Raw genomic sequence first — 19221 nt, forward strand, 5'->3', positions numbered from 1 at the left:
TTTTCAGTGTGTAGGGCTTACACTTATTTTATTACTTTTATTTACAATTATTTTATATTTTTGATGTTATTGTAAATGCAGTTATTTTTGAAAATTTATTTTGCTTTGAGATGATTTCAGTATGAATGCGGTGTGTATGTGTTCGTGTGCACGTAAGTCTGTGTAATTTTATCACATGTGTAGGTCCATGTGACTCTTACTACAGTCTGGATATACAGCAGTTCCATCACAAGAATTCTCTGTGATATCCTTTATAACCTTTATAGTATCTTCCTTCCTCATCCTCTCCTTAGCTTCTGGCAACCACTGATCTGTTTAGCATTTATAATTTTACCATTTTAAGAATCTTATCCAGTAGGAATTGTGTAGTATGTAATCATTTAACGATTGGCGCTTTTTTTCCCCACTCGGCAAAATGTCTTTGAGATTCACACACGTTGTTGTATATTGTTTGTTCCTTGCTGAGTAAGCATTTCATGGTATGGATGTACCATAGTTTGTTTAACCATTTACCCATTAAAGGATATCTCGGTCGTTTCTAGCTTTTGACTATTTTAAAAGAAAGCTGTTACGAACATTCATATACTGGTTTTTGTGTGAACATAAGTTTTTATTTCTCTGGTGTAAATGTCCAAGAGCATAATTGCTGGATTATATGGTAAGCACATATTTAGTTTTGTAGGAAATTGCTGTACTTTCTTCCAGGGTGGCTATACGATTTTACATGACCATCAACAATGTATAAGTTTCTCCTCATCCCCATCAGCATTTGGTGTTGTCGCTATTTATTTTAGCCATTCTGATAGGTGTGTACTGTATCTCATTTTAATTTGCATTTCCTGGTAACTAATGATGTTGAAATTCTTTTCATGTGCTTATTTGCCCTTTGTATATCTTCTATATTGATGTGTTTATTCCTATCTTTTGCACATTTTCTAATTAGATTCCTTGTTTGTTTTTACTGTTGACTTTTGAGAATTCTTTATATATTCTGAATACTCATCTTTTATTGGATATGTGGTTTGAAGATATTTTCTCCCAGTCTGTGACTTCAATGCTATTATTTTTGAAATTACATTTTTCATTTGTTCATTCCTAGTATGTAGATATACTACTCTTTTTATATAGTAATCTTATATCCTGATTTTGTTAAATCTGCATACTATTTCTGGTAGCTTTTTTGCAGATTCCTTAAGATTCTTTACATGTTTTTTTTACAAGTAAAAACATTTCTTTTTTAGAAAATACTTCTTCTTGCCTTTTTCCCTTGGCTGCATAGGATATTTTCCTTGTACTAGGTAGGATATCCAGTACAATGTTGATGAGTTGCTGAGAGTAGACCTATTTGCCTGGATCACAATCTTAGAGGGAAAGCATTCAGTCTGTTACCACTTTAGCTGTGGTTATTTTGTAGGTACCCTTTATCAAGTTGAGAAAATTTCCTTCTATTCCTAACTTATACATTTTTTTTTCTGTCATGAATCAATACTGGATTTTTTGTCAAATGATTTTTCTGTGTTTGATTGCAGTATAATATATTTTTTCTCTGTAGTGACAGTGATTACTTTTCCAGTGTTGCACCAACATTGTCCCTGGATTGAACCTCAGTTGGTCATAATATATTACTTTTTTATATATTGTTGGATTTGAATAGCTAATATTTGTAATATCTCTGGATATTTGGATAAGAGATGTTTGTAATATCTCTTATGCATATACTCATAAGTTATATGCCATGACAGTTTAACTTTGATATATTTCTTATTTAACAAGAGTATTTTGTTTTGTTTTTTTCCAATTCTTTATGGAAGAAGAGCTGAATTTTTGGGACCAAGTTTTTTTGGTACTTGTGGTATCATTTTGTTTATCTTAGATACTTCCTAGACATACTTTAATTATTGGAACTTGAATTTCTAAAATATCTTAAAACAGCTTTTTATATTTATAATGTAAATGTTGATCTTGAAATTGTAGTTGCTGTCTGATGAATAAAATATTGGGCATAAAAGAGAAACTGTTTGAGTCTTAACAAATTACCAAGCACATGATTTTTAGCCTTTATCAATACTGATAGATATGAGAGAGCTTAGGGAAGCATCTACAGTTTACTTGGCATTACTGTTATTTGAATGAGAATGAAATCGGTTGATGAAAATTAAGTTTTTTGGGGGGAGACCCTCATTTCTGTGTAAACTTCTATATGTACTTATAAAAGTATTCAAAATGCAATCTAATGTTTGTAGTAGGTCACTGAGACTCTACAGTATATCTGGTGTCTCTTAGGAAGGCATCAAATGAACTTCTTTGATCCAGAACTCTAGCAGTTGAGCTTTGTTGAGTCTATTCCTGTCATGACGATAAGAGAATATTTCTAGGTTTTTTGCCCATCCCTTTCAAGTGCTTGTCAGATTGGTTGGTTATTGCTGCATTACTCAAAAAATAGTGAGGTATAGAAAAGGGGACTAGAACTTGGGTCCATAGACTTAGACTGTCTCTGCTGTGTCATATAAGGTGTCTTCTGCAAGTCAGTTAGCCTGTCTAATCTTTACTTTTATTTAAAATGGGACTTGATGATAGAAAAGAGTGTGAAATGGAAATACTCTGTTTTGTATTTCAGTCTGAAAACTTGGAGAATACAGTAATCATACCAGATATCAAACTACATAGCAATCCTTCTGCTTTCAATATTTACTGTAATGTACGCCATTGCGTTCTGGAATGGCAGAAAAAGGAAATATCGTTGGCAGCTGCATCTAAGAACTCTGTGCAGAGTGGAGAATCAGATAGTGATGAAGAAGAGGAATCCAAAGAGCCCCCTATCAAGCTTCCAAAGGTAAGCCACTGAGTTCTATTAATATTTAGATGTATAACCTGCAGGTGTTCTGGCTGTAATGCATATATATGCATTGTTAAAATACCTTGCTTTATGTAAAATTACATGCTAAAGATAACATGGCTTATGGGCAAAAATAGATTTGGAGCAGAAAAGGAAAACTCTGCAACTTTATATCTAAGGTGCTAACAAAGTCAATAATTGATAATTCACTGGAAAGCGCAGGAAGGGAGATGAGTGGATTGGAGTCTGTTACAGGGGCAATTAAAAAATGTACAAAAGCAGTAGGCTGGAAATGCTGGTATAGAGGCATGGAACCATGGCAGATGGAAGTAGAGCTCTGAGCCAGTGGGCTGAGAGTAAGGTGGACACAAGAAAAAGCCAAGAGCCCTGGAAAGCTGGGAGGTGCTCCTCGCCTGGGATGCAGGTATGCAGTTTTATTTCTCTTGAAGTAGAACTACAAAGCCTCTCAGCTGTGTGGTAGCTAGGCTGAGAGCCTTTTCCTTTCTGCCTAAGCTTATAATTGTACTCTTGATATTGTGGCTTCCCTTGATTAGGGGAAAAAAAAAATCACATATGAACCAACTTAACTTTTGCATTATTCTGATATTACTCCCTTATATACCAGGAGCATATAAGCTAGTTGGTATTTCTACAATAGAAACATGTATTGTAGGCAGGGCGCAGTGGCTCACACCTGTAATCCCAGCACTTTGGGAGGCCGAGGTGGGTGGGTCACCTGCGGTCAGGAGTTTGAGAACAGCATGGCCAACATGGTGAAACCCTGTCCCTACTAAAAATACAAAAATTAGCCTGGTGTTGTGGCGGGCGCCTGTAATTCCAGCTACTCAGAGGCTGAGGCAGGAAAATTGCTTGAACCCGGGAGGCGGAGGTTGCAGTGAGCTGAGATCATGCTGTTGCACTCCGGCCTGGGTGACAAAGTGAGACTGTCTCAAAAAAAAAAAACAAAAAAACCTGTGTTTCTTTTTGTACTCTGTTCTGTTTAAGTATTGGTATATTTAAGACTGGAAGGTTATTTTATGTATTTAATATATTTTTTTCTATATAGTAGGTATAGTTAATATTTATAACAAAAGAATAGGTGAAAATATAGACATTTTTAAATGGTGCCTTTATATGACTTATGCATGTTGCTTTTTTTCTAAACAGAGATACTCAAAATGATTTTATAATTATAAGTGATTTATGTATTACTGCCTTTTTACTAAACTGATAACCTTAAAATTATGCCTTGAAAACTTATACATTTCCACAAGGGATTTTGTAAATATTTTTTATGACTTGGAAATAGCAGCATAAATGGAACCTGGTCTGAGTTCTTTTGCACATTTTATGGTGGCTGTTCCTAAGTATACCACCATCCTTAATCATATTGTCAGGTTCTTCTCACCTTATTCTTGGCACATGGCTTGCTTCATATTTCATAGAGTAATAAAGGTTTTGTCAACTTACTCAGCTTCTTGATCAGCCATCTTCACATGTCCTTTTTGCCTCCTGTTTTACAGTTGAGACCCTTTTCTTTTTCTTATTTCATTTGTCTGCAACATCCTAATTGCTACTCTAATAGCCCCTTCCTTCCTTCCTTCCTTCCTTCCTTCCTTCCTTCCTTCCTTCCTTCCTCCCTTCCTCCCTTCCTTCCCTTCCTTCCCTTCCTTCCCTTCCTTCCCTTCCTTCGCTTCATTCCCTCTCTTCCCTCCCTTCCCTTCCTTCCCTCCCTTTCCTCCCTTTCCTCCCTTTCCTTCCTTTCCTTCCTTTCCTTCCTTTCCTTCCTTTCCTTCCTTTTCTTTCTTTCTTTGATGGAGTTGTGCTTTTGCTGTCCAGGCTGGAGTGCAATGGCATGATCTTGGCCCACTGAACCTCTGCCTCCTGAGTTCCAGCAATTCTCCTGCCTCAGCCTCCTGAGTAGCTGGGATTACAGGCATGTGCCACCACGCCTGGCTAATTTTGTATTTTTAGTAGAAATGGGGTTTCTCCATGTTGGTCAGGCTGGTCTCGAACTCTGGACCTCAGGTGATCCACCCACCTCGGCCTCCCAAAGTGCTGGGATTACAGGTGTGAGCCAACACACCCGGCCAAAAGCTTCTTTCTTTAACTTAGAACAAACATGTTTATCTTCACTATGGGAGCCCCTCTAGGTAGAAATTATGGTCTCTAATTGTAATTTCTTGTGCTTAACTAGGAGAGATTGAGATAAAAAAACATAGTTGAGTTAGGACGTAAGGCTGCAGGACTTGTATAATTTACTTTTTAGTTAGAATACCAATTCTGTGTATGTGTGAGTCACACTGTATTATAGTAATTGTGCTACTTAAATTCAGTATTGTGAGAGAAAACAAAAGCCTGGATAAATTGTTTACGTAGGTATGCAGGTTTTGAATAGTAAACTGTAGTTCAAATTAAATTGCATAAACAAGAACAATGGATTCTTAGGCTGTTTTAAAACATCAGGATTGGTGAGTATTAAATAAAATATCAGGCATTCTTAAGATAACCTTTTGCAGCATAATTAACAGAGTCAAAGGGGGATCTTTCAAAGAAAATTAAAGAAGATCAGATAGCCCAAGTGATTAATACTGAATTTTCCACCAAGTACTGACCTGTCTGCAAACAGGGTTAACATGGGTTATGGAGCCAAACTGCTGGGGTTCAAACACCATTAAAATTACTAGCTATGTGACACTGGAAGTTATTTGACACATCCATGCCTCAGTTTTGTCATCTATAAATTGGGGGTTGCATCTACCTCATAGGGTTGTAGTGACAATTTAAATGAATTAAGGGATGTTGAGTACGTGAGAGAACAGTACCTGGCAAAAAGAAGTGCTCAGTAAATGATATATATAGTTATAAGTGTCAGGTTAGGTGCAAACAAGAAAATGTGTAGGTGCAAATGAATTTGAGTTACTTGTCAAGGAACTCGTCAGTTTATTTAAAAAATTATGCAAACAAATGAAACTTCTAGAGAATCAGTGCAATCACCTGATGAATGAGAGATGAAGAGAAAGGAAGAAGTGATGAGATGCCTTCACGCAGAGGCAAGCAGATGCTATGGGTGGGGAGTGAAACTTTCAGGTGATATTTTTTGGCAGTCATTTCCATGACATGAAGGATTGACACTGAGGACAAAATTAGTCTCGTAAGGTTTGAGGTGATGGGATTTGAAGGCAAGTGGGAAATGTTGGTATTTTTTTTTTCCTTTTGATCATCTCTGTGCCTCAGCCTCAAATGCTGCTGTCTAGTATCCTAGTTTGCTTCCTTTCCTTGTTCCTCTGTTGCTCCTAAGCATGTGGCTGTCCCATTCCTTCTCACATGAGGTTTCTGTCTCTCCTACTCTTTTTTTTTTTCTTAACATGATTAAGACAGTTTTTAATTTGTTGTTGAAGTGTTGTTGTAATACAGTTTTATTTTTCCCATTCTTGAGTTTTAAAATTTAGTTATTAATAAATTGAGTTTGACTGTTATATAGATCTTGTCACCCTTTTTTTGCTTTTTGCTTTTGTTTTTGTGTTTTGCGGATCAGTAATCATTGATATATTTAAAGGAGCTTTCTATTCCCTGAACGCTTCTGGAACATTAAGTTTTTTACCCAGCTCAAACTGTCACTAAACTCTACATCCTCTAAAACTTTACAGATTTTACACCTACATAATTTTTATTATTTTTATTTTTGTTTTTATTTTCATTTTGAGACAGAGTCAGGCTCTATCACCAGGGCTGGAGTGCAGTGGCATGATCTCAGCTCACTGTAACTTCTGCGTCCTGGACTCAAGAGATCATCCCACCTTACCTTCCCATGTAGCTGGGACTGCAGGCATTTGCCACCACCCCAGGCTACTTTTTGTATTTTTAGTAGAGATGGGGTTTTGCCACATGGCCTAGGCTGGTCTTGAACTCTTGAGCTCAAGCAATCTGACCGCCTCAGCCTCCCAAAGTACTGGGATTACAGGCATGAGTCACCATGCCCAGTGCATAATTTTTAAATAGTAACAAACACTTAGAATTCATATTTCCCATCTGAACCCATTTGAAGCCAGTCATGCCACATTATTAAAAGATTTAGACTTACATAGGATCATTTCTTTCTTAATTCAGTATATTTTTTTTGAATTTGTAGCCAGCATTGTATTAGGTCCTGAGAACAAAAGGATGAAACATAATTCCTGCCCTCAAGAAAGCATTGTCTTGTAGGGATAAGAACCAGGTCAATAAATATTCTCTAGTGCCTTAAGGATTGATAGGGAGTACTAGATATAGTGGAACACGTTAGAGAAAGGACTCAACACTGGCTGAGATAGAGCAAGAGAGACAGCAGGAAGCTAAATCATGAAGGGCCTTATGTGCCATGTATTTCAGATGTTATCTCGTGATTAGTAAATATTGAAGATTTTAAGCAAAAGAATATCATCAGACTTGCGTGATTGCATCGGACTCACCACCCTTTAGTTATGGATATGCCTTACTAAGACTGGAGTAACTTTGTAAGTTTACTCCTGTTAGTAAGCATATCCATAACAAAGAGTGGTGCGTGAGACTGGAGACAGAGGAACCATTTAGGCAATTATTGCAGTTGTCTAGAGAGTGTTAATGAGGGTTGGAATTATGGTAGTGACAGTGTTTTGAATCTAAGAAATGTTAAGCAGAATTGACAGGAATTAGTAATAAATTGGCTCTAAAGGCTGAAAAAGAAGGCAGAATATAAAGTTATTCTTTAAGGTTCTGTGTGTTGAGGCTATTTACTGAAAGAGGGAAAACTGGATGAGGAACAGTGCTTGGCTGAAATGATAATCAAGTTTAGTTCTGCACATGCTGATTTTGAATTAAATGTCAGGTGTCCAGTGTGTGCTATGTAGGGCTGAAGTTCGAAAAATAATTGCCAGCTAGAAATATAGATTTGGGAGTTATCACTATGTAGGCACAAGTTGAAACAAATTTCTGTGAGAGATGGGAGGGAGTGGGATCAAGAACACTGAAAAAATAGCTTTGAAAAGTTGAAAAGTTTTGAAAAGTTCTCTTCCTCTGAGTGTGAAGAGAAGGGAAGATGGTAGTAGTCATAGCTAAGTGGGTTTTTTAGACAAGGAACTCAGAAACTTCACACTCATACTTTTTTTTTTTTTTTTTTTTTCTGAGATGGAGATTCACTCTGCTTGCCCAGGCTGAAGTGCAATGGCACGATCTTGGCTCACTGCAGCCTCCACCTCCTGGGTTCAAGTGATTCTCCTGCCTCAGCTTCCCAAGTAGCTGGGATTACAGGCATGCGCCACCATGCCTGGCTACTTTTGTATTTTTCGTAGATAAGGGGTTTCTCCATGTTGGTCAGGCTGGTTTGCAACCCCTGACCTCAGGTGATTCACCCACCTTGGCCTCTCAAACTACTGGGATTACAGGCGTGAGCCACCGCACCTGACCCCACATTCAGAATTCTCTGCCTTAGCCTTCTCCTCCTCTCCCTCTGCTGCTGCCTCTTCCCCCTCCCTTTTCCTCTGTCTCTAGAGTTTTAAATTTTTTATTACTTGTAGATATTATCACTACCAAATATTTGCTTTATACAAACAATTTTAAAAGGCAGTATACTTCACTCTGTGGTAATATGTAAATATAATTTTGATTTCCTTTTGAGCTTTTTCAAATATATAAGTATTGGAAGTGATTTTAGGACTTTTAACTGAACAAGATACGATTTTTAAGGGTAAAGAGTTAATTATTAAATCCAAATGTGATGTAACTAAACTTTTATGATCACGCTTATTCATGAAATTATTTAAAGTCACATTTGGAAATACATGGTTTGAGATGAGCAAAATCAAACCTTGAAATTATATATCATTTTGTATCATTTTTCTTTGGCCAAATATATTTTTATCTTACTTTCCTAGCATATTAGACTGGCTGTATCAGGTAATTATTTCGGCTTTGTGTTTCTTTATCTTTCAAATATAATAGATAACCTTCAAAATTTAATTATTTGAGAGCAGCAGTAAAGATAAAATTCAGTAAATTTACAAAAGACTTTTCTGAAGAGAAGTGTGAAACCGTGTGTTGGGTAATTAGTTATAGTTCGTTATCGAAAGTATTGAAGCTTCTTGTGTTCTTTTATTGTTGTAATTATTATTTTTCTTAAGTGTCACATTTATTTATTTTGCTAATTGTACATATTTATTGTAGATAATTTGAAAAATCAGAACATTTTTCTAAAGAAGAATGAAAAATCAGAAGTAATATTTGAAATCCCGTTAACCAAAATATACCCCTATATAAATATTTTTATTTCTTTTGTCATTTTTTCTAGGTACACATTAAAATATGTTTTTTATACACAAATGAAATAATACTATATTGACAGGACTATATTTTTTCTGCTTATGCTTCCTTCCTGATACTGAAGGAGGGAGAAATATATGTTTTCACTGACTATAAGACTTCTGTTTTAAAGTCTACTTTCAAAGTTCAAACTTTTGGTAAAATATTTTATACTTAGCCAAACAGCAGAAAAAGACTTATTTAAAAACATGTCTGGTAACTGTGTGCAATAATCCATAGCTAAATATTAAAACTTCTTTAATAGTTGCAGAACGTGAGGTTGATTTTTGTTGTATATTGAATATATATTCCTATTCTGAAAATGAATGTTTTCCCATTTGTTAAACAAAAAGTCTACAATGAACCAAGATGTAGATAATTAGTGAGACTCCCACAGTGTTTAACCCAGACAGATGAAGAGTTCTCTGTCATGATCATTGTGACCAAAGTTTTATGGGCCAGTCTCACTGAAACCAGCTGGCTCTGTTTCTAGGCAGCCTACCCGAGTTGCCTATTGCCATTCACTTATTATCACACCTTAAACTTACCAGAGAGATCAAGAACCTGTTCATTAGGTAGACTTACTGTTTCTGGCAAGGTTCAGTAATTCCTTTGTCACTATAATAAATGAACCTTAGCCAAAAATGTCATCTGTGAAGAATCCTCTTGGAGTTATGAAAAATCATGGTTGGTAGCAGAGTAAGCAATCTGAAAGAATAACAATATAGTAGTCTTCCATTGGCTTGAGAATAGAGCACCACATTTTGTACTTTGGAGATCTTTGACTTCAGATTTCTCTTTCCTGTAAGTACATAAGCAGATACAAACCTTGGACAGCATGTTTTTATTTTCTAGTCCATTCCAGGAAAAGAAACTATATCAAATGTAAAAGTTTCATCACTTAATGTGTTTAATCAATTGAAACTCGCTATGCAAGTTCTTCTGTAATATTAGTTATAATCAAGTCTGTTAGGATTTTATATAACTTCTCTAAAGATAGTCCTCCTAGTCATTTGACTTCTCAGCTATAGCTGTTGTTTCCAGAAAACTTGTAAATGTTAATCAGAACTACAATTGACTTACCTTCAGCTGATTTGCCTCTTGTCTAGAAAATGTGTTTCTGAGATGCAGTGGTTTTTAGCAAACAACTTAGTGAATAATTCAACAAATATTTAATGTATGCCTACCATATGCTAGGTAATTGGCTAGGCATGAGAGGTATTAAGCCATTTAAGACATGTTCCGTGTGTATTGGAAGATCACAGTATAGTTGGGAAAATGAAAACAAAAATAGTTACACTATAATGTAATAAATGCTGTAACACAGGTCTGTACTGAGTATGAATTATATACATGACTAATTTACCCTGTTAGATTATAAACTCTTAGAGGACAGTGTCTAGTATACCTTCATATTTCCTAAAGTGAGTTTGCACAATGTGAGTGCTTAGGAGGTATTTATGTAATATGTGAATTAATGCAAAAATATCAGCAGAGAGAATATTCTTCCACTGTTGTGTTTAATAGAATTAATGGTTTCAGGAGTTTCTACTAATTAGTCTTATTTTGATTTTTCTGTTACTTCTCCAAACAATTTACTTAATACTTCCTGAACTGGTTCTCAGAATGTTGACATTGCCTGAGAAATGGAATTTGTCTTTTATCAGTCTTGTGAAGGTATATCCTTAACTCATTCTTTGCAATTTGCTCTCTCAATCTTTAGTAACAGATTTATCTCTTTTGCTGGATATAGAGTCTGATTTTTCTTGCACCTGATGAGGAATGGTAAGATAATTAAAGGAAAAGTACCAGTGATATTTTTAGCTAAGCCGTTTTAAATTGTTTTGTGATCATCCTACAAGAAGGGATATCACCTATAAATAATAATATAGTGACTGTACCTTTATAGAAAAGGCTAAGATGAAAAGCTCCTTATAAAATCTTTTTACTGTATGTGCTATGTTGACTTTATTTTTGGTTGTAGGTAAAATTAATATGACTTTTGACAAAAAGAGTACTGAGTTTTCCTTGAGTACAACCAAATGAACTTTGCAAATTAATACAGTTTATTCTGAGTGAATGCAATCTAGTCTCTAGTTCATTGTTATAAGCCATTTTCATGATGTTTTATATGGCTCCATTATATACATATACATATACATTATCATTTGCTGTGGAAGTAACTTGTACCAACTAAACTGCTTAGAAAGTGTTACTAGCTTACCTGTCATAAAGTATATATATTTTTTCCTTTTAAATAGATTATTGAAGTTGGCCTTTGTGAAGTTTTTGAATTGATCAAGGAGACACGATTTTCTCACCCATCCCTGTGTCTCAGGAGTCTCCAAGCCCTGCTCAACGTGTTGCAGGGCCAGCAGCCAGAAGGCCTCCAGTCTGAGCCACCTGAGGTCCTAGGTAAGAGCCAATGCTCATTCAGTGAAGCATTTAAAAGTGAATATAGTTAATAATAGAGTATTATACACTTCAAATTGTTCAGAGAATATTTCTAAAGTTCTCACTAGAGAAAATGTTAAGTACTTGAGGTGATAGATGTCCACATTTTATTCATGAATCAACATCACTTTATATCCTATAAATTTATACAATTATAAATTGTCAATTTGCAGTTTTTAAAAAGTGAAGAGCTTCTCTTATGAAGCACACACAATAGCCTATAATGTAGTCTTTATTTAATTGTGGTATGGAAACAGCAGGGGTATAAGTTTTAGAGTATTTTTTTCTGTGTTCCTCTGAAGTTATGGTTTAAGAGTTGAAGTTCATGCACACACATTTCTCAATTAGCATGATGAAGCAGGGGGCAAACAAAACATAAATCCCTGAAATCCAGAAATAATCCTCAAACCTTAAGGTCACTATTAAATTAAATCGTTCTTATTAAACTTTTGGCCAAAATAGCTAACATTCACTTTCTCTAATGTGTTACTCTCAATGGTTTTGAAAAACAGGGAAAAGGAAATAAATGCCACAAACCCAAAACAGTACAATTAGTTTCTAAATTGAGGGGACATTTTTTTTGTATTCATCATAAATAAAAATCTATTTGTGTTATGGATTAAACTTCTGACTTGGCAACTTTCATTAAGTAAATAAAATGTTTGCTTTTCTTAAAGTGTGTTCCGATTCTTGCCTTTCATATAGGCTCGACATGTAATCCTTTAAATAAGATAGGAGCTTTTACTCAAAAGGTATTAAGGAATAGAAATATAGATGGAAGCATAATTTTTAGCTGGTTAATTGCTTTTTTTCTCCGATGCTAACTATGGGTCTTTAAACTGTCTAAAGTTTTCTAGATCCTTCTAGTATTATAGGAAAATTCTCCGAAGTACTAGATCTGTGGTTCTCATTATGTGGTTCTCAATTCGCATTAGCATGTGTCAGAGTTATCGGGGCCTTCCCTATGGTGTTTCTGATTCCATAGACTTGGGGTGGGGCCCAAGAATTTGTATTTGGAGTAAGTTTCTTGGTGATGCAGATGCTGGTTTGGGGACTACATTCTGGTTTAGACTAAAGCTTGGTCCTTTTTTTTCTACTTGGCTGTTTGGATTTTGTAGGACCCACCTGTGAGAACCAAATTGCATGAACCTAACTACATGTCAGATTTTTCTTTTTTTGGTCGCATGTGGTGATTCAGTTTTTGTGTTTGACTTGTTTGTTTGTTGGTTGGTTGGTTTTAATGGGAGGGAGGATGCTGGTCATTAAAACAAGCTGAGGATTTTTTAAACCATCCCCTTCACATACACAGTTATTAAAAGCTATTATCAAATAAAAGCTGTCATGTTGACAAGCAGGCGCCGTGTTGGTTATTGTTAAGATAACAACATTGATCATATTAATATTGTGAAGTGCTGCTTGACTGGACAGCATTTTACTGAAGATTTGACTTATTTTATTTAACAATATTTTGCTGGGTTTTCTTGGCTTTGGTTTTGTCAGTTAGCAAATAATTGGAATGTTAAAATACCCACTAAGACTTGTATGTCATATTTCCTCCTTTGAACATGTTATTTCTCTCCTCCTAAGTCTTCTACGATTCTCATGTCTTATGTCAATTGTTATATACTTTTCCTTTGTATCCGTTCTGTATATACTTTCTTTCCTTTATTCTTTTAAAACTAGACTTGTTCTTAATATTAGCTTTGAAATATAATGTGTGCTTTAGTCTTATTGTCTTGCATCAAAACTTTCACATTGGCTGGGTGTGGTGGCTCACGCCTGTAATCCCAGCACTTTGGGAGGCTGAGGCAGGAGGATAACTTAAGGCTGAGAGTTTGGGACCAGTCTGGGCAACTTAGACCCCTATCTCTGCAAAAAAAAAAATTTGGTCGTGGCAATGAGTGCTACTCAAGAGGCTAAGGTGGGAGGACCGCTTGAGCCCAGGACTCTGAGGCTACAGTGGGCTGTGATTGTGCCAAAAAAAAAAAAAAAAAACCCGAAAAAAATCCCACAAAACCCAAAAACTTTTCACCTTATTAATCTGTTTGTTTTTATTTTCTTGTTAAAAGTTTCTAATTCTGCTCTGCTGCCTTTCGTCTGTCTTCCATCCTTTCAGTGTTTACTGCTGATCTCATCACTGCTTTGGCTTATTTTTCTATGTAAGGGATTTCTTATCACTTCATATTTTCTATTTTGTTAAATTAGCTCAAAGATAAAACCACTGATTTGGTTCTTTTATAATAAATTTCTGTTGAAACTTGCCTCTCCTCCTTTTTTAAATCTAATATCCCAATCTTATTGGTTATTCTTTTTTTCCCCATTTGGTTGTTTTCGTGTTATTCATGAAAATATGTGTATATTTATGTAACTCTTACTGTAGAATATCTTGATGATTAGTATACACCAAGCCTCTTCTCTTTGCAAATAGATTTTGATTTTTAAATTATTTATTTAAAAATGTATTCCCTTCTGTTTAGTTAGATTATATTCTCAAGTATTCACTGAAATGTAATAGCACCCCCTTTGTTATGTGCTAAGAATGTATGATACCATTGCTGTTATTATGGAACTTAGCATCAGATATGTGTATAATTACAAGTGTGGATAAATTGTATGGAGGAAAGTAGAAGGAGTTCTGAGAGTCCTTTTTTGTTTTTTGAAACAGAGTCTTGCTCTGTTGCCCAGGCTGGAATGCAGTGGTGTGATCTTGGCTCACTGCAACCTCCACCTCCCGGGTTCAAGCTATTCTCCTGCCTCAGCTTCCTGAGTACCTTGGACTACAGGAGCATGCCACCATGCCCAGCTAATCATTGTATTTTTAGCAGAGACAGGGTTTCACTGTGTTGGCCAGGCTGGTCTTGAACTCCTGACCTCAGGCAATTTGCCTGCCTTGGCCTCCCAAAGTGGTAGGATTACAGTCATGAGCCTCTGCGCCTGGCCATGATTCCTTTTTTAACTTAAAAATTTTTTATTTACTTATCTTTAGGGACAGGATCTCAGTATATTGCCCAGGGTAGACTCAAACCCTGGACTCAAGTGATCCTCCTGCCTCCACCTCCCAAGTAGCTGTGACTATAGGTATACACTGCTGCACCCAGCTCCCTAAAAGCCTCCCTGAAGATGCGACATTTGAGATTTAGAGGGTGAATAGGAGGGAGTGAACTAGATTGTAAGTGCTCCAGGTAGAAATAACAGCATGCAATAAGGCTCTGAGTCAAAAGGAGAATGCATGAAAAGAAGAACAATATGGCTAGAATGTGGAGAGTGAAGGGAACAGTCTTGTGACAGGTGAGGAAAGAGGCAGGGACATGTGGAGCTTTACATGCCATGTTAAAGAATTTGATTATTGGGCTAGGAGGAATGGAAGGTCATTCTGTATTTCATTACGCTAAGAATATTGTTTTTAAAATAGCCTGTTTTCTTAAATTATTTGCTTAAATTATTGACTGTTTTCTTTCCCTGGAATCTTAACCTTTTTGAAAGGGTAGAGACTTTCTTTGTCATGTTTGCCAATACCCTAATGTAGAGTAGTTGCTAATGTGCGAGAGTTCAGTAAATATTGGCTGAATAATCAACAGATGTACTCGCTGAAGGGTAATAATTGGAGGAAGGATGGGTAGATGGAAATATGGACAAACAGGGGTAGATGAAAGGATGGAAGGAAGGATAGCTGGAGGAAAAGGTAGAGGAAAGGATAAATGGAAAAAAAATGAAAGTATAGGATGTGTACAGACAAGTGAAGAGAGGAAGGGAGAAAGAAAAGAAGGAAGAGGAAGACAGAAGGGAGGAAGGAATTAACAAAAGAGTGAAAGAATTTTAGGTAGACAATTAGATTTTTGGTTTGAAATTCTCCCTATTGGGGCAATAGCGAATGGTAAGAGATAATTTCTTAACACTTTTTAGTCAAAGAGATGATGATAGCATGGATTGGAAAGATGGTGATGAGATAGAGAAAAGTGGTTATCAGTTAGGATGTAAAATAAACAGGGCTTAATTTGGGATTAGCTGTGGAAGATGAGGGATTGGTAGGGGCTGCCTAGGTTTCTGTAAGTTACCAGATAACCCACAGGTGGCATTTTAGTTTTTAGAGAATTGCAGTACATTACTCCTCTTTCTCTTGTTCTCCTCCCTCTCTCCCTTCCCTTTCCCTCTCTTCATCTTTCTCGGTTTTCTGACTCTCTTTTTCTCTCTCCATCTGATTATTCACTCTGTAAGGATTTTTAGATCTCTCTTCTATGGAAGAAATACCCAGATGTCTGTTGATTGAATCTTGGATGGAGGTGTTCAGGGAATTTTGTGTGGAGACCTCTGCTGGTTTTAAAACATTTGTGTGTGTGTGTGTGTTTCATCTTCACCACTAAATGACTTTATGATTTAGGAAAAATCTTTTGACTACCCTGTATCTCAATTTCATTGTTAAAGGAGGAGAATATCTGTCCTATTGACTTGGAGGTTTTTCTAGGGTATAAATGAATTACATCCTCTCTAAGTGTGAATTGCTATTATGTTAATGATGTAGCCAATTTTATATTAAAGCACATTATGGCATATGTTTTATGTTTCTATTACTTTGAAAATATATACATAATTTCCTGGACACTTAACATCTTAAGAAGCCTCCTAATCTAAAAGGTAAAATAAGTATGATGAGTAGTCTGTTACTTGATAGGATGAGTTTCTTGAATATGTGAATGTCTCTAGGCAAGCTGGTTTTAAAAGACCTTAGATTTTCTCTTTTTACTAAGAAAAACAAGGAGTTGAACTGAATGTTCTTTAAGGCCCTTGTTACATAAATATTTCAACTTTTGGGGAAAAGAGTAACTGGAAAGAAACTAATGCAAAGTAATTGTTCTAGATTCCTTAAATTTTGTTTATAATGAGACTAAAAATAAATAAATATAGGCATATAATGTTCTGTATGTTGGATGAATATAATTGAATTCTATTTATCCACAGAGTCTCTCTTCCAGCTTCTTTTGGAAATCACTGTTCGAAGTACTGGGATGAATGATAGCACAGGACAGTCCTTAACAGCACTTTCCTGCGCTTGCCTCTTTAGTCTGGTGGCTTCTTGGGGAGAAACAGGAAGGACACTTCAGGCCATCTCTGCTATCCTCACCAACAATGGAAGCCATGCTTGCCAAACTATTCAGGTATTTCATATTTATATCTGCTTAGAAATTTGTAAGATGACAAGTTACAGTTTCATCTCAATTTCTGTCAATAGGAATTCTGCTTTTTCACACTCATTACAGTAACTTGATCTAAGATTGATACATAAGTAATCTACAGTATTTCAATTACTTGATATGTATGTTTAACTCTGAAGCTTTAAATATAATAAAATGAATTTTGGCCAGACCTCTTAAATCTTTAAGCTGGTCTTTGCCTTAACACCGTAGCCTTCTCTTTCCTTGCTGTTGTCTTGCTCTCTGCGTTCTCCCCTCTTCCCATCTTTCCCTGAATTTTTTAGAATGGAATTCATTCTTAGTTTTAAATATCTTTTCTCTGTTGAAAGAAAAAGATATGGTATCCATCTGATATATTTTTGGTTGGTTGATTATATGATTTTTAATGAGTTGATTTGTTTCTGAGTTGCTTCAGCTATGTATAAAACATTTTAGGCTTTTAATATTCAGTTGTGGAACAGACAAGCTCGTCACCATTTTAGTAGTGGGAAAAATAATCCTTCTTATAGGCAAACTTGACTTAATTATTTGGGAAGGCTCTGGAAATTGAGAAAGAAGTTAAGATTTTAAGACCTGACTGTCTACTCTTCTCTGGCCCCTTGGGCAACCCCAGAGCAAGTGGAAGGGCTGCCCCAATCCTGTTATTAGCAGACCAAAGATAGCAAAAGGAGTATATTGGTCATTTTCTGTCTTATTCAGTGATCTTGAACTCCCCTTGTCAAACAAGAGCCATTCCCTTACTCTAGATTTCTGCTCTTTTCTTCCTTTCTGCCTTGCTTGGAATCCTTTTGTCCCTTTTTATGGTCCTTAATTATTTTGAAGTTGCTCTAATACAACTGTGGTTTTCAAGCTGTGTTCTGTAGACATACTTTCAGGGTTTGGCAAATGTTTAATTTAAATATATGTTTAAAATATACAAATATTTTAAAAATTCTAATAAAATAATGCAAACATTCAGATACTATATACCAGATTTTAATAGGATAGTGCCCACCAACATGTGAGCTTATGAATTTTGATATGATTTGCTTTTATGTAGAGACTTAGGAATGCCATTAGAGCTCATAGCAGGAGTACGTGAACTATGTTCATGGAAAGCCTCCCAGAGGATATGAGGTGCGATCTAAACAATGGGTTGAAATTAGCCAGGAGAAATTGTTGGTGTTGGTGGTGTAGAGAGAGAATGTTCTAGGTATCCACATGCTAAGGCATGGAGGTGAGAGTAAGAGTGGAGTATTTAAAAGCTGAAAGAAGTTTAGTATAGCTATAGCACAGAGAGCTGGCAAATAGTATACCCACAACATAGAGAGCTGGCAAATAACAGAGACAGGACTCGAGGGCTTATCTGTCTCCAATATTTTCAATCACTAGACAACACAAAACTACTTGATCCTCTGAATCAATAGCTATGGTTCTCTACAGACCTGCCACATCACTACATCCCCAGCTCTAGCTGAAACACCATATAAAAGCCCATTACCTTAACATGACTTACAATGCTCTTCATGATTTGGCCTTTTATCTACCAGCTTCATTTCTCAAAACTCTCCTGGCCTGACTGTGAAAAGCTTTCCCTGATGATGTGTGCAGTAGTCCATTTTCACACTGTTGATAGAGATGTCCCTGAGACTGGGCAATTTACACAATAAAGAGGTTTAATGGATTTACAGTTCCACTTGGCTGGGGAAACCTCACAATCATGGTGGAAGGCAAGGAGGAGCAAGTCATGTCTTACGTGGATGACAGCAGGCAAAGAGAGCTTGTTCAGGGAAATTCCTCTTTTTAAAACCATCAGATCTCGTGAGGCTTACTCGCGATCATGAGAAGAGCACAGGAGAGACTTGCCCCCATGATTCAGTTACCTCCCACTGGGTCCCTTCCACAACACATGGGAATTCAAGATGAGATTTGAGTGGGAACACAACCAAACCCTATCAGTGTGTATAACTATTCACATCTCAGATTTATTTTGGCACCCAACTGCATATTACTTGTCCATTTCAAAAAGCTTAGCAGAGAGTTTAAAGCAAGGTAGACATGGTAGTACTGCAAGGTGCTGTATTGAAGGAGACTGAAATCCTTTCTGGAGGGTTGAACTCTCGACTTCAAAGGTTTTCTACAGATAAAACACTGTTTATTGCATTTGAGCTCAGAAACAAATCAATAAAAAAAGCACATGGAAAAAGGCACCATTATTGAGAATTAGCAGAAATAAATATGGTAGAATCAATCCTGCCAAATCCTTAGATATTGAAATTATTTGATATAGAATGTGTATGTGTATGAATATATAAAGTATGGTTAAAGTAATAAAAGAAGATACCAAAAGTATGATTAAGGAGTGAGAATATAAAAAGTAGTCAGACATTAGGAAAAAAAACAAATTGAATTCCTAGAAATGAAAATCCAAACAATTACAATTAGAAA

The 19221-nt window shown here is 36.0% G+C and overlaps 1 protein-coding gene across 1 annotated transcript in view; it reads left to right on the forward strand.

Moving 5' to 3' along the window:
* The window catches only part of MYCBP2 (MYC binding protein 2, E3 ubiquitin protein ligase), a 271487-nt gene that overhangs the window by 19395 nt on the left and 232871 nt on the right, over window positions 1–19221 (forward strand). Inside the window, exons 3-5 of the mRNA XM_012000660.1 lie at window positions 2618–2833; window positions 11413–11566; window positions 16562–16758. Of these exons, the coding sequence (XP_011856050.1) occupies window positions 2618–2833; window positions 11413–11566; window positions 16562–16758 (567 nt within the window). The remainder of the gene's footprint in view (window positions 1–2617; window positions 2834–11412; window positions 11567–16561; window positions 16759–19221) is intronic.

This window comes from Mandrillus leucophaeus, unplaced genomic scaffold (assembly GCF_000951045.1).
Source record: "Mandrillus leucophaeus isolate KB7577 unplaced genomic scaffold, Mleu.le_1.0 Scaffold638, whole genome shotgun sequence".
NCBI classification, from domain to species: Eukaryota; Metazoa; Chordata; class Mammalia; order Primates; family Cercopithecidae; genus Mandrillus; species Mandrillus leucophaeus.